Genomic DNA, 16,160 nt, shown 5'->3' with positions numbered 1-16,160 from the left:
TAATGGTATAGAAGGTGTATAGATTCTAGTGTTGAATGAGACCAAGCTATTTGTGTTCTTAAAAGAAGGATATTTTATTTCTTTTATGTTATAATAAAGTTAAATTCAGCTTTTAATTCCATTCTTTTCTATTATCAAAGTGTTATAAAAAAAAATCATCGCTTCAATAAGCTAAGAGGGTTAAATTAAAGCTTCATGTTCATACCTTCTCTAGTTAGGCTGTGTAAGTAGTGGCGAAGCCAGAAATTTTTAAAGGGGACTTAACTTTAATTTTGCTTCAGCTAATTTTTATATTGAGATTCAATTAATCACTTTACTGTTTAGATATATTATATAAAATAATTAATATACTCTATGAAGATATGATTTCAAATTTCATACAAGTTTTTTTTTTTGGAAATCACTCGCAGGAAGTGCTTGACGCAGGCTTTTCTAAATTTCGGACTAAACCCCCCGGCTGTAATAAGGCATTGTTTAGGATTGTTTTCATAAATTTTTAAAGCATTTTTTAGTACAAAAATTTCTTGAAAATAAAAATCAAAAGCTATCCAAAACAAAGCCTGAATGAGCCAAATTGACTCGTGAGCCGAGCTTAATGGCCTAACGAGCCAAGCTTTAATCAGCCTCAATTCGACTCATTAGTCAAAGAGTCAGCTCATTTAAAATAAATTAATATAAAATATACTCAAATATATTAGAATTATTTAGTTTAAAGTTAAATTCAGCCTTTATTTTCGTACTTTCTTTGCTTCAATAAGTTAACGATTGATCAGATAGTGAGCAGTGGTAAGAGATTCGGCCCAGAATTTTGAAGGTAAGTTTGCCGCGTGAAGCAGAGTTCTTGTGATATCCAAAAGATGTCTATGTTTCCTTTCAGCCATGCCGTTCTGCTCCGGAGTGTGAGGACTGCTGAGCTGACGAGTGATCCCGTGTTCCTGAAGATAATTGGTAAATTGATTGCTAATAAACTCACCACCACCGTCAGAACGAAAATATTGAATGGTGGTGTTGAATTTATTGTGAATTAAATTACACAGGATTTTAAATTTTGAAAATGTCTCGGATTTTGCAGTCATCAAATACAGCCATGAATATCGCGTGAAGTCATCAATGAAGATCACATAGTAGCTAAAACCATTCATAGACTGACATGGGGATGGCCCCCAGACATCGGCATGAACAAGTTGAAACGGTTTTGTGCTAACAGTGATGCTATTAGTAAACGGAATTTTATGACATTTGGACAACTTGCAAGAAATACAGACATCAGTATTATTGGAAAAAACATGTAGATCAGGAATGAATTTTGATAAAGACGACACGATCTGCGGATTCGGATGTCCCAGACGGGCATGCCACCGCTGCGTGTAGCTGTTCCGAACGTGCAAGGCAGAAGGACCGGAAGTAGAGGAGGAGCTAATCTGGTAAAGTCCGTTACGTTTGTGACCACGAAGAAGTTGCCGGTTGTCCTGAGAATCCTTAATAACGAAGCCATTAGCATCAAAGACAATTGAAATGTTGTTATCTGTAGTTAGTTTGGAAATTGAAACAAGATTATGGGAAATTGACGGAACGTGTAAAATGTTTTGAAGGCGAAGCTTACGAGCGGTCTCCGGGAGAGGAAGAAGACCGTTACCAGTGTGCTGGATTGAGGCGCTAGTGCCGTTAGCCACCGAGACAGAGTCATGGCCATTGTAGGAAGACGCGGTGCTGAGATTGGACAAATCTTGAGTCATGTGAGAGGTGGCGCCCGAGTCTAAAATCCATTCAGTGGTATTTGGTGTAGTTTGATGCTGTGCGTAGTGAGCTCGAGGGTTCGCCGAGGAGGAAGGAGCGTACTGTAGATTGCAGCGATGCCAGCAGTCTAGCGCTGTATGCCCTGTTTTGCCGCAAATTTGACATATCGGGCGCTGAACAGAGGATTGAGTTCGTGGAGTGCGAGCATCGTTGCTGGGGTTGGTTCGCACGCCTTGGTTCTTGAATTGAGATCTGGTGAAGCGGCCGCGATTGGACTTGGTCCGACCAGTGAAGAGAGCAGTGTTGTCGGACGGATTACTGAGTTCTTGGGAATGATCATGCTGAAGATTGATCTCTTCACTACAAAGAAGAGAATAGAAATCTTCCAGGGAGATAGGCGTTAGGGAGGTCCTGATCGCTGTCTTGAAGGAGTTATAGATGGTTGGAAGGCCGTTCAATGTGTAGAGGATGATATCTTCATTGTCGATCTTGGATCCCGCGGCAGCGATGTTGTCGACGATATGCTTGATTTGAGTCAAGTATTGTTGCATTGATCGGTCTTTCATTTGAACCTGATGTAATTCGTTCTTAAGCTGGATTACTCTCGATCGATTCGTGGGTTGCAGTCTGGATTCAAGAACCGACCAGATTTCGTGTGCTGTGGACAGCGTGATCACGTAAGGCAACACCGAAGCAGAAATCGTCGACAGAAGCGCGGACATGAGATTCCTATCGATGAGAATCCAAAGCCGATGATCATCGGCAGCCGAGGTGGGAGGGCACGAGCTGGATCCTGTAAGATGCCCACTGAAACCGTTTGCAGCAAAATGCTGATGCATTTGGTGACGCCATATAGAGTAGTTCTCGTTGGTGAGAACGGTCGGAACTAGATTCTTGAGATTTGAAATTAGAAATTTGAGGGGAGCGGGAACCACGAATTCTTCCAGTGTCGCGGTGAGACTGGACTCTCTTTGAGCCGAAGCCGATGATTCTTGATCGGCCATGGGAGACGAGGCGACCGAGGAAGAAGAAGAAGGAGACGATCAAGATTGTGACGAACGCAAGAAAATGTGCCGCTAGGCGATTCGCTCTGATACCATGACAACGAAATGGATCTGACGAAAGAGAGACGAGGGAGAAAGAAATGAAATGTAATTGTATTGAATTATCTGTCGTATTACAAGACTAAGCAGAGGTATATATAAACTACAAAGCTAGACCGTACACCATAGACTTTACAGCACTTAGGAATAGAACCAAAGATGGGGACCAGCTGTAATGTATACATAGGCTAACATGCCCCCTCAAACTAAACATCTGGGTAGCGGATGTTTAGTTTGCTGCGTAAAAACAGAAATCGGTCCTTAGGTAGAGGTTTTGTAAGAATGTCGGCTGGTTGCTCCGCGGAGCTCATGTGGAGAATCTTGATCGCGTCGGCTTTGATGTGATCGCTAATGAAGTGGTAGTCGAGCTCAATATGCTTTGTCCGGGCGTGAAAAACCGGATTGTTAGCGAGAGCGATAGCAGATGTGTTATCACAATATAGCGTAGTAGGTTCAGTCTGAGGAATGTGAAGTTCGGCCAACAATCGACGAAGCCAGATAACTTCAGAGGTGACCGAAGAGATGTCCCGATACTCAGCTTCAGTTGAAGATTTGGCAACCGTCACTTGTTTTTTTGCTGACCATGAAATGATCGTGCTGCCCAAAAAAGTGCAGAACCCGGTGATAGACCGCCTGTCTGTGTGATCCGCGGCCCAGTCGGCATCGGCAAAGGCGCGAAGCTGCAGATCTCCACGATCAATTGGAATGCCAAGAGCAACGGTTCCTTGAATGTACCTTAACAGGCGTTTGAGAGTTTGAAAATCGGCAACCGATGGATCATGCATATGTTGACATATGTAATTAGTAGTGAATGCGATGTCGGGACGAGTAATAGAAAGATATTGAAGGGAACCTGCAAGTTTTCGGTATAGCTTAGGATCGGAAAAACTTGCCTGGGTGTGGATCGCAGTGGATTGCTTGAGAGACATCGGTGTAAGAGCGGCTTTGCTGTTGTTGAACCCGGCTGTGTGGAGAAGCTGTTTGGCATAGTGCTGTTGATGCAAAAAGTATCCCGTAGGAGTTTTGTCTACCTGTATTCCTAAAAAAAGGGAAATATCACCAAGTTGTTTGAGTTTAAAACTAGAATGTAACTGTTTTAAAAGTAAGGTAATTGTAGACTTATCATTGCCCGTGACTAAGATGTCATCGACGTAGATCAATACAAATATGGATGTCCGATCTTTCGTATAAATGAGGAGAGAGGGGTCGGCTTTGCTGAAGGTGAAGCCGAATGCGCGCAACGAGCTAGTAATTTTGCTGAACCATTGCCGCGGGGATTGTTTCAGGCCATAGATAGATTTGTTGAGCTTGCATACAAAGTTCGGATGAATGGGGTCCTTGAATCCTTGGGGTTGTTTCATATAAACGTCTTCTTGAAGATCCCCATGTAAAAAGGCGTTGGATACATCTAATTGAAGAATGGACCAGTTGTTGTGTAGAGCTAAGGTGATCAAGACTCGGATCGTAGTCATTTTTGCGACGGGACTAAACGTGTCTGTGTAATTGATACCGAGTTCTTGAGCACATCCAAGAGCAACGAGGCGGGCCTTGTATTGTGATACTTTTTCGGACGAGTCACGTTTGATTTTGAATGTCCATTTGCATCCGATAATCGGCTAGTTGTGAGGAGGAGGAACAAGGGACCATGTGCTTTGCTGGGTGAGGGCCTCGTACTCGGTAGCCATCGCCAACCGCCAATGTGCATGAATATTCGCCTGTGTGAAAGAGGTTGGGGTAGCGTCCGTTGTTGTTGTAGCTGAAAGGTCCAGAATCTGTCGTGGTTTAGTAATGCCAGACATGAGCCTTGTGTGCATGGGATGAGTTCTGACCGGAGGACTGGGCAGAGGAACTGTATTGGCTAGGCTGTGCTGCTGTGAAGAATTTGATGACGTACCTCTCGGTGTTGAATCCATGGATGGCTGAGGTGAAACATAGACGTGGTCTTGAGGGACAGATGAAGGGATAGTGGAAGGGGAAACTATAGTGGATGCTGGAGTGAGAAGAAGAGGTGACTGAAACGACGAAGGAGAAGATGGTATGATGTTTGATTGCATGGTTTTAAAAGGAAAAATGTCTTCTTGAAAAGTGACATGCCTAGATATGTAAATTTTGTTGGATTGAATGTCTAGACAGCGGTATGCTTTGTGCGTAGTGGAATACCCGAGAAACACGCATTCTCGAGAGCGTGACTCCAGCTTGCTTGAGGTGTAAGGCTTGAGCCAAGGGAAGCATAGGCATCCGAAGGTCCGAAGATGCGAATAGGAAGGATGTTGTCCGTGAAGAAGGTAGTGGGGACTATGAGGATGAGTGGCTTTGCTTGGTATACGATTGATCAGATAGTGAGCAGTGGTAAGAGATTCAGCCCAAAATTTTGAAGGTAAGTTTGCCGCGTGAAGCAGAGTTCTTGTGATGTCCAAAAGGTGTCTATGTTTTCAAAGGATGAAACGGTTTGCTTACATGGCCAGTTCCCTAACAGCCCGTCTCAAATTAATCATTCTGGGATGGAATGGTTAATTTGGACCTTGGGTTGTTGAACCGGTTAATGGGAAGAGATTTAGTGAGTATGTGAGCGATTTGATCGGTGGAGCAGATGTAAACAATGTTGATGTCGCCCTGTTGGATGTGTCCACTGATAAAGTGATAGTCAATCTCAGTATGTTTTGTCCTTGCATGGAAGATGGGGTTGTTGTCTAGTGCTATAGCGGAGGTGTTGTTGCAATAGATTGTCGTTGGAAGATTTTGTTTAATGCGGGATTCATCTCCTAGGCGGCGGATCCATAGAATGTCCGAGGTGCCGGATGAGAGCGATAGGTATTCAGCTTCTGTTGATGATCTTGCGACGGTCATTTGTTTCTTGACTGACTAAGAGATTAGACTGTGGCCCAGAAAGGTACAAAATCCATATATTGATTTTCGGTCAGTGGGATCGGCTGCCCAGTCGGCATCAGTGTAGCTGCAGAGAAGTAGATCACCGATTGTTAATGGGAGGCCGAAGTCAAGCGTTCCTTTGAGATACCTCAGTAGACGCTTTAGTGCTTGGTAGTTGTAGTTGTGAGGATGATGCATGTGTTGAAAGATTGAGTTGGTGGCGAAAGCAATGTATGGTCTGATGATTGATAGATATTGTAGAGATTCGACGATTTTGCGGAAGAGTTAGGGATCAGAGTATGGGTGGACGTCCAGTTGTTTAGTTTGCTTGGTGGGCACCGGTGTATTGAAAGGTTTACAGTTAGCGAAATCTTCTTGGCGAAGTAATTCATTTGTGTAGTGTGATTGATTTAAAAAATAGCCATATTTGTTTTGATCACATGGATACTAAGGAATAGTGAGAAGTCACCGAGCAGCTTGAGGTTAAATTTGGAGTGAGGTTGTTGCAAAGTGGACTGTATTTTGGCAGAATTGTTTCCTGTGATGAGAATGTCGTCAACTTATATAAGAATGTACATGCAAGTATCGACTTGATTAAAAAGAAGGGAGGGGTCGGCCTTGCTGAACTCGAAGCTGAGGTGTTGAAGAAATGTTGTAAATTTCTAGAACCATTGTCTTGGAGATTACTTTGTTCCATGTATTGATTTGTGGAGTTTACAGGCGAAATGTAGATATTGGTTATCTTCGAACCCACGAGGTTGTTTCATGTAGACTTCATCGTGCAAGTCGCCATGGAGGAAGGCGTTTGAGACATCGAGTTGAGTGACTGGCCATTTGTGATGTAGAGCGATGGTGAGGAGCATACGAATTGTAACCATTTTGGCCACCGGACTAAAAGTTTTGGTGAAGTTGACACCAAATTCCTGAGAGCATCCTTGTGCGACGAGACGAGCCTTGTAACGAGCGACTTTGTCGTTTGGGTGGAGCTTTATCTTGACTGTCCATTTACTGCCCCGAATGGGTTTGTCGTGAGGGGCGAGAACTAAAAATCAAGTTCCTTATTTTTATAAGGCTAGATATTCATTGGACATGGCTGCACGCCCGTGATCGTGTTTTGATGCTTCGGTATAAGAAGTAGGAGTGTTATTTGCGGATGGAACGACAAATAGATCAAAAATATGTTTGGATTTTTGGGGTCATTTTCATTTGTAGCTTGAACCTTGTCGACTTTGTCTGGCTGTCGACAGAGGATCAGGCTTCGTAGGCTTTATGCCTTTGTTAATGAATTTTATTTATTAAAGGACTTGAATACCTAATATGAATGTATAAAAATAAATATATCGGTCGCCACAACCGTATATTTATTTGATGGCTCGAACCCTGTCGACTCCTATTGATCCGCATATAAGGATTGGGTTCGAACTTGAATTCACTTATTGACCCGCGCAGCATCCCTAGACGTCACGTGTATACCCATAACACGCTAGTCGGGGTCAATGCAGGTGTTTTATTATTATTATTATTATATATGCCCTTATGTGTACCTATATGTATACAAATTACGGTGCATGTACGAGGGCTTTTACTTGGATACACTTAGATATATATCGTCGTTATTCTTTAATACATGTCAAATCGTTCTGGTCGCAGTTGACATATTGAATGTGGAATGGATCTTTGACAATGTCGTTGAACCCTCCTGCTTGTAGGGTATTGATGTGTTTTTATGGAATTGAGTCATGACGATGGTGATAGGTTTGCTGGTTGTTTAGAATCATTATGCAATCTTTTGATAGTTATCTTTTTTTCATTCAATGCAGAAATCCTTTCAAAGAAGCTAATTGTGTAAATGGTTCAAAAAAAAAAAAAAAGCTAAGAAAATGACCACAGGCACTACTGCAAATATTTCAAGGCAAGAAAAAAACATTCATTTGAAGTTGAAGTGTGAAACAAAGAATTAATTGCTCAAGCTAAATAATTTCATTAGTGAGTTATGATGTGAATCAATTGAAGGACAGCCTAATACAATATATAACAACTCCAACTTAATATTTGATATCAAGTATATATCCTAATTTCACACTAGCACAATGCTCATGAAACCAACAAAACATCTTATTAAAGAGGAAAAATTGTTATGCCGTCGGGGGAAAATTATAAAAATTATAAAAAATTATAAAAAAAAACAAAAATAAGACAAAATGCAATATTGAACTTTTGTTGTGACTTCTGAGCTAATTAAATATGAACTCACATAAGCAACACATACGCAATATTCAAATTCAAGATTTCTTAGTTGATAGTCTAAATTTCCAACCAATAGATGTGTAAGATCCTTCACTTGAGGAAGAAGCACTTCCACCGGATCTCGAGAGAGAAGGAGGGAGAGAGGAAGAGAGAGAGACAAAAACTCTGTAAACTTTATTTCTTTCTTGGCCACTTATTACAACCTAAAGACTTCTATTAATAGACTTCTAAAGCTATACAAATAGCTACACAAATGGCCATACATGCCATACAAAAAACATATATAAAAAGCAATCTTAAATCTAGGAACAATACACAACAAGATCAAAGTGGGCTGCACTACAAGATTAGAACTACAGCTTGCATTTGTTTCTGTAGCAACTGAATATATTAATCTAGTCGGTGAGGGTGGCTTAAGGAATTAACCGAGAACAAAAAACGGTTGACAAAATGAGATTTTTTTTTTTTTTTTTAATATATAGTTAACAGGTGTCATGCTCCTTCTTTGTCACTGATTTTTTTTAAAAAAATTTAAGCACTCGGTAGGGTTATAGGATATGCATGCACAGGATTTATGAAAAGCTTATCATCTATGATTTTTAGTATTTTGACTGGCCTACAGATTGGATTCTTTAGTAGCATTATCTTCATTATTAAACTCAGTGAGGACTTCTTATCATGCTTAATAAATATTAAAGTTATCATCTTGTTATTGTTCAATTATTCTTTTCTTATATTAAAACTCTTTTTATGATTGTAAATTCTTAGTAGAAACTATATGGTATAAAAAATATCATATCTTATGTAATAAAAATATTGCATATATGTTCATGATCAATTTAGATGAGTTAATCAAATTAGAAAGTGATTTTAGGTTCTGTTTGGGACAGTTTTTTAGCACAGTTTTTTTGGTTGGTTTCAAGATTTTTTTGTGCTAAAAAGATACCATTGAAGGTAGTACAAAAGCTGTCCAAAATAAAACTTTAAATCCATCTTGTAGAGGTGAAGTCATCAAATGTCTTACACATCTCAAACTTGAAGATGTTAAATGCCATAAACTTGTCTCAGATTTGCAATCGTTACATCATTTCTTATCATATTTAGGCTTCGTTTGGGACACCTTTCTTACTTCTTCTTAAAACAGTTTTTCAATAAAAAAATTAAAAATTTTTATACTTAAAAAGTGATTTTAATAAGCAATAAAAAAACTGTCCCAAACAAAATCTCAATCTTACAAAAAAAAACCCTCAATAGTAAAACAGATTGATCCAGGGAAATCTCAAAACTCCCTCTACACATTGTGTAGGAAAGAAACTTGCCGTTATCTCGCATTCACACCATCATTGAAGACTTTAGCATAAAAGCATTATTCACAAAGATCTCGTACTTTATCTAGAGCTCATCTAGAGTAAGTAATTCACTTGATTAGACAACAAAGCCCTACATGAGGTCCTAGTTGGGTACCCATTGGGTACCCATGTTTTACTCGGATGGGCTTCGCCCACCCACACCCACACATGTTGACTTTCGGAATTTCGTACCCACCTATACCCACCCACTTTCCATGTTTTTTGAACACAGTCTGCCACGGACGGATTGGCCTTGAGGCTTGTTGTCATTTGCTATGATGACAAACTTTCAAGTTGCATATCAAAATTTATCATACTCGTAGCGTGGTTAAGTGCTAAACAATACTTAGTGATGATTGCAATAGTATAAGTAAGATATACAATGAATAGCAATGTAAATCGATTTATCCCTCGATGTTTAGTACCCACCCATACCCACCCACAAGGTCATGAGCGTACCCATACCCACCCATACCCAATGGGTATGGGTGGGTATGGGTATGGGTACCCAATGCAGGGCTCTGATAAGACAACCACAGATTGGGTAGATTTATTTACTTTTGCAATAAATATTATTCAGACTTGCAATATAATTTTACTCCTCTTATTCAAATGTAATATTTGCTATGTTTGTGCACCCCATTCTAAATCTATAAATAATGGATTGGAAGATAAGCTTGACAAATTATGGCACATTAATCTTATGCTTTCATACAATCTAATGAAATTTTAGAGTCTCTCTCTCTAAGTTCTATTTTCTCTCAACTTTTCTCTTTTATGCTTTGCCCAAATTTATAAGCAAAGTTCAAAAATCACTTATGGACAATTTAAGATCCAACATTGTGTACATATATAATAAAACATTAGCAATAAAATATTTTAATTTACACATTTAACCCCTAAAATTCATTATATACTTTCATAATAATTAAAGTATTAAATATCAACAAAAATATAACTTAACTTTCAAAACTTCATATGCCATCTATATCATGTCGTGAATTCATTTGCATAAAACAATGCTAGTTCATCGCTACATTTGCACGCCGTCAATACCTATGTGATGCAACACATCGTAAGACTATCTTTAATTCTGTAAATCCTCCTCGACAAGTGCATAAAAAAGTCACAGAGGAGCTTGCTAGGGCAAGTGTTAGTAAAACTAATCATTTTTTTTTACTACTCCGACCTCTATCTTCAAAACCCTCTTTGATGAAGCATAAGAGAGTTAAAACATAGCTCAATACGATAAGACATTAATAGAATTAAGATATTATATTATATAAATATTGAAATTTTGGTATTAAATTTATAATTGAGATCATTTTGAGGGCTATGTATTTAAATCCCCAAAAAAATTATTATATTGAGCACCATCTATTAAAAAATCATATTTGTTGTGTGCTAACAAATTCATAAAAATAGAGAATTTATATGCTTACTTTACACAAAGATTTATTACACAAGATAGAAGAGAAAAAAGTACGAGACAATAGAGTTCTTATGTGAAAATTTTAGAAAGAGAAAAATCATTGGTAGTGATATGTTCTTCTCTGCATCTTAGAAAGTTGGGGTCATAAAATTGAGAGTTATTGATTGGTCTCGTTTAGTTATAACAGAGATTGTGAGATAAATAGTAGATAGATGATTATTATGATGATGATGATAATCATACGAGATCAATTGAGCAACAATGGTCGAATGACAGTGATTAGGTGTTGGTGGTCAAGCTATAACAATAGGATTGCAATGATTGAATGATAGTGAATGAACTATGTCAGTTAAATGACAACAGTTAGACGATGATTATTAAGTGATCGGGTGATAACCGTCCAGTGATGACAATCTAACAAAGGCGTTGGATAGAGGTGATTGTCGATGTTGAACATTGAGTAGAGGTCTTGACTTCTTCATAACTCTAAACTCTTTCCAATCTTGAATATTGATTACCTTTTCATGTGGAGAATGAATATTTATTTATAATATTTTTTAAAGTGAGATCTTGGTATATTAAAAAAAATCATAATATTCCACTGCATAATCATATTAAATTCTTTGATTATAAATATCTAATTTAGTATTTAAATTCATTAATGATTTAAGAATTGAATGATTATTTTGTTCGGCTCCATTAGACTATAAACATATATGAAGAATGTTTGGTCAACGTCATAGTTTTCAAGCATACTTTCATGTGTTTGATTTAGGGGACATTTAGTTTCGGATTGAACCACTTTAGTGTCGTTTGGCTCATTTATCAAAACATTCAATTCGATAACCAATTTATTGAAATTAAAGTCTTATTATAGTACAGATGATTCAGTATTTAACTTTGAAAATTAGTAATACAAATGATACATCAATATTATATAAATATTTTAGAGCTACAACATATCATATAAGAGTAAGGTAATATATATTGTGTATGTGAAAAATATACATTCTTTTTCATTAAATAACCAATTAAATCATCATAATATAATAATTTTGTTGCTCACAACTAGGGTGGTTAAAATGGTTTTCGGTTCGTGTCCAATCCAAAATTGATCCGCCTTCAATTGAGCAGACCCGATCATACGAACGGGTCAGAAATATAAACCTGGATTGTTAACTTGCAAGGCAGGGAGACGCAAGCTGATGTGGGCATGCACAAGCGCATGCAAACAAAAGGGATGGGGGGGGGGGGAAGAACCTGTGGACGAGTCTGTAAGGGAGGGGTTGAGTGTGTGCAGTCGAACGTTGGTGCAGTCGTGGGCACAAGCTAGAGAGCGTTGTGGTTGAGGGGTGACCAAGATCAATTTTGAATTTTCGGATCAAACATTGTCACCCCTATCCTCATAGCAATTATTACGTTCGGTCAACCGAACGCGTTCAGAGGCCAATAACCACGCGCCACATCATCAAAAACTCGGTATTGCTCGTTATATATTCGGACGGTTCAATTTTTGACCGGATGTAATAACTTCTGGTATCCCCAACCCAGAAACCTTTAAAAGCACATTCGGTGAGTTTCCTAAGAATAGCTAGCTGTCCAACAACATTAAAAAATATTTGCCCATTTGGCCTGTGACGTGGCCAACATGCATTGCTGCTCCAACCCCCTTACTACACGTTATCCAATACGTGGCCTCTAAGCTAAAAGCCAAAATCTATACCCCTTTGCGAATCTGGTTATTTCTAAAGCCCAGCCTTCACCATTATAACCAGCTCCTCCCTATAGTTTTCTACCTGCATCAAACTAAATTCCACAATTCTATTTCTCGTAATTCTTGTAATTCTTCATAGCTGAGATATGGATCCAGTCACAGCACCGTCGAGCACCACCCCATTCCGATCCAGTGAGCAAGAAGAAGAACACCACGAGAAGAAGCCTGTGTTGAAGAAAGTTATGGACAAGGTGAAGAAGATAAAGAAAGTCATCAGGAAGAAAACCCCCGGCCATGGCAACGGAGGCGACGACGATGATCATGCCCAGCGCGGCGACTTGGATGAAGGGGACGAGGAATTTGAGGAGGAGGAGGAGATAAATACAGACCCCGCAATCCATGGTTTCCCAAGTGCGTACTCTGTTCATATATGTATATCTTTTACTCTCTCTGTTTTAAATAACCTTACATGGCTTTGATGGTGTGGGCGTTCAGCTGCTGGTGTTAATGAGAATCAAGCCAAGCCCAGGTTTGATCCAGAAACAAACAGGGGATTTGAACAGACTCGAGGTTTGCCGTTTAACTTGTAATTATATTTTAACTTTTATTTGCAATTGCTCTGTTTTAATTTAATATATTGCTGTGACAGAATATGAGAGTCCAGCTACTGGTTTGAGAACTGGAGCAAATGAAATTTCGGGAGGAAAAGTTGCAGAGAGAGGTGGTAATGGGTTGGGTTTGATGACGGAGAAGTTTGTTGGGGATTTAGCCCTTCCCGGGACTGAAGCTGAAGCGAATTCGGGAATTGAACAGAGTCGAGGTTACCATTTAAACATGTTATTATTTTTCAATATTAAGTTTTATATAGTTTTAAGTGGCTCTATCTAAGCAAATTTACATGGCTGTGGCAGCTTATGAGAGTCCAGCTACAGGTTTGAGATCTACAGCCGACGAGCTGAGAGGAGGTGGAGGAGAAGGTGCTGAGGGAGGCGATAGTTTGGGTGTGATCAAGGAAGACTCTGTTGAGGATCCAGCCCTGCAACGTAATCCAGGAATTTTCATTTAATATGTCATAATTTTAGTAGAATATATGATTTAAATTATGTTGAATATATGCGGTGCAATTTTGTTCATCCCAACTGTGGCAATCCCAATGCAAATTTATAATTTTTTTTTAATATGGCTATTGCAGTGAATGAGAATCCAGTTACAGGTGCCAGAACTGGAGCAAATGAAGTGAGGAGAGGAGGAGAAGCTGCTACAGGAGTTGACAATGGCTTTGGTTTGAATACGAAGGATTTTGTTCAGGACCCAGCCGAGCCCAGGACAGATGATGAACTAAATACGAGAACTGAACAGGGTCGAGGTTTGCCATTTAATTGCTTAAAAGTAAATGTTGGTAGATATCTTTAAGTTGCTCTGTTTTGGCCTAATTTACATGGCTGTGGCAGTAAATTTGAGCCCAAAAACTGGTTCGAGAGCTGGATTGAATGACTTGTCTGGAGGAGTAGCAGAAAGTGCTGAGGGAGTTGGCGATGATTTGGGTGTGATCAACATGGAGTTGGTTGAGGATCCAGCTGCGCCCAAAACCGAAGCTGAACTGAACTCCCAAAAAGAACAGAGCCGAGGTTTTTCATTCTATATGTTCTTATTTTTTAATTTTAAAACTTTTGAAAAAGCGTCACTTTGATTATACGATTTCGTGGTTGGACAGGTGGAGAAGAGATGGAGGTTTCGCCGGAGCTTAGCCGGTCCCTGGAGGCCATGGCCCTTTCCACTCAAAACGACGGAGGAGAAACAGAGCTTTCGAAAGACAAAAGCAGCAGCTACACCGGCATGGTCTCTTCGGCAGCATCGAAGGTGTATGAGAAAATGGCCGATGCAGGGTCGGCGGTGATCTCAAAGGTGAAACCTGGTGCTAGAAAAGAGGGAGGCCATAATGAAGCGCCGGAGAAGCAGAGTAAGGGACTTATAACACGGAGAAGCTTTGTTTCTATAGAAATGACAATTATAGGGATGAACCTAAATCTTTAGGCTGCCATTCTTCATTAAACTTATGTGGTTGGACAGGTGGAGAAGAGGTTGACGTGTCGCCGGAGCTCAGCCGCTCCATGGAGGCCTTGACTGTCTCCTCCAAAAACGACGGAGGGGAAACAAAGCTTCCCAAAGACCAAAACAGCAGCTACACCGGAATGATTTCGTCGGCAGCATCCACGGTGTACGGAAAAATGGCCGATGCAGGGACGGCGGTGATCTCAAAGGTGAAACCTGATAGCAGAAACGAGGAAAGTGCAGACGAAGCGGTAGAGAAAAAGGGTAAGGGGCTTAAAAGTTCAATGAGGAGTATATAACGGAGAAGCACTGTTTCTAAACAAATAAACAATTAGAGGGATTTTAAACACTTAAAAGTCTTTAGCTTGCCATTTTTCATTAACCGTTTGGTTGTACAGTTGGAGAAAAGGATGAGGAATCGCCGGAGCTCAGCCGCTCCCTGGAGGCGACGACTGTCTCCTCCCATAACGACGGAGGAGAAACACAGCTTCCCAAAGACAAAAACAGCAGCTACACCGGCATGGTCACTTCGGCAGCATCCAAGGTGTACGAAAAAATGGCCGATGCAGGGACGGCGGTGATTTCGAAGGTGAAACCTGATGCTAGAAATGCAGGAGGAGAAGATAAAGCGGTGGAGAAACAGGGTAATGGGACTTTCGGTCGGGAGTATAATACGGAGAAGCTCTGTTTCTAAATAAATAAATGATTATAGGGATTTTAATCACCTAATGCAAGTCTTTAAACTGCCATTCTTCATTAAACGCTTACGTGGTTGGACAGGTGGAACAGAGGTTGACGTGTCGCCAGAGCTCAGCCGCTCGCCGGAGGGGCTGACCATCTCCTCGCAAAACGACAGAGGAGAAACAGAGCCTCTCAAAGACCAAAACAGCAGCTACACCGGCATGGTCTCATCGGCAGCTTCCAAGGTGTATGGAATAGTGTCCGATGCAGGGACGGCGGTGATTTCCAAGGTCAAGCCCGATGCTAAAAAGGAAGGCGAAGATGAAGCGGTGGAGAAACAGGGTAAGGGGATTTCAATTAAGGATTACATTACAGAGAAACTGACACCAGGAGAGGACGAGAAGGCTCTTTCAGAGTTGATAACGGAGGCCGGACAGAAAAGGAAGAATGAGGCAGTGGAGTTACCGCCGCCGGTGAAAACGGGCTCCGATGATGCTGGAAGTGGGGTGGGCGTGGTGGGGAGGATAAGAGAGACTGTTACTTCTTTTCTCGGCGGTGGTGGCGGTTCTCCCAAGTCTCCGGCCACGGAAGCCCAAAGGAAAGGTGAGTCTTAGCAATCTACTGTCCATTTGAATTTTGGATGATCAACTGCAAAATTATATTACTTTATCCATTTCACGCTCCTTTTACGTGGCAGTGATAGAGGAGGACGGTGGTTTCCATGGTCGACCAGCTGAAGCAATCAGCCAGGAGAAAAGATCTAGTGAGGAGCTGCCAACTTCGTTTCACTGATGAAACCAGGACAGATTCACAGAATGCTACGTTGGAGAATGCACAGTTGTTTTCCTTTTTTTGGGGTTTACTTGTTTGTTCTTAGGGGATTGGATTTCGCATTTATTTATTTCCATTGTTCTGGTTGACCTGTTTGATTCGCGTAGCCGTTATGAAATGATGTGTATTTTACTTTAGATAAATAA

At 40.3% G+C, this 16,160-nt stretch overlaps 2 protein-coding genes across 2 annotated transcripts; one reads left to right on the top strand and one right to left on the bottom strand.

Moving 5' to 3' along the window:
- Positions 1 to 2,887: 2,887 nt before the first annotated feature.
- LOC114581189 (uncharacterized mitochondrial protein AtMg00810-like) lies at positions 2,888 to 4,561 on the bottom strand. Its single transcript, XM_028700790.1, has one exon. The coding sequence runs from the start codon at positions 4,310 to 4,312 to the stop codon at positions 3,047 to 3,049; it is 1,266 nt and encodes a 421-aa protein (XP_028556623.1). The 5' UTR covers positions 4,313 to 4,561; the 3' UTR covers positions 2,888 to 3,046.
- A 7,962-nt stretch (positions 4,562 to 12,523) lies between these two features.
- On the top strand, positions 12,524 to 16,160 carry LOC110104339. The gene is made up of 11 exons (XM_020833399.2): positions 12,524 to 12,861; positions 12,946 to 13,020; positions 13,100 to 13,270; positions 13,362 to 13,493; positions 13,643 to 13,816; positions 13,902 to 14,078; positions 14,165 to 14,410; positions 14,521 to 14,766; positions 14,901 to 15,146; positions 15,283 to 15,786; positions 15,881 to 16,160. Exons 1-11 carry the CDS (start codon positions 12,597 to 12,599, stop codon positions 15,973 to 15,975), a joined length of 2,331 nt encoding a protein of 776 aa, XP_020689058.1. The 5' UTR covers positions 12,524 to 12,596; the 3' UTR covers positions 15,976 to 16,160.

This window comes from Dendrobium catenatum, unplaced genomic scaffold (assembly GCF_001605985.2).
Source record: "Dendrobium catenatum unplaced genomic scaffold, ASM160598v2 fragScaff_scaffold_1593, whole genome shotgun sequence".
Classification (NCBI taxonomy): Eukaryota; Viridiplantae; Streptophyta; class Magnoliopsida; order Asparagales; family Orchidaceae; genus Dendrobium; species Dendrobium catenatum.
The sequence above is the reverse complement of the archived record's forward strand: the minus strand, read 5'-3'. Positions and strand labels throughout refer to the sequence as shown.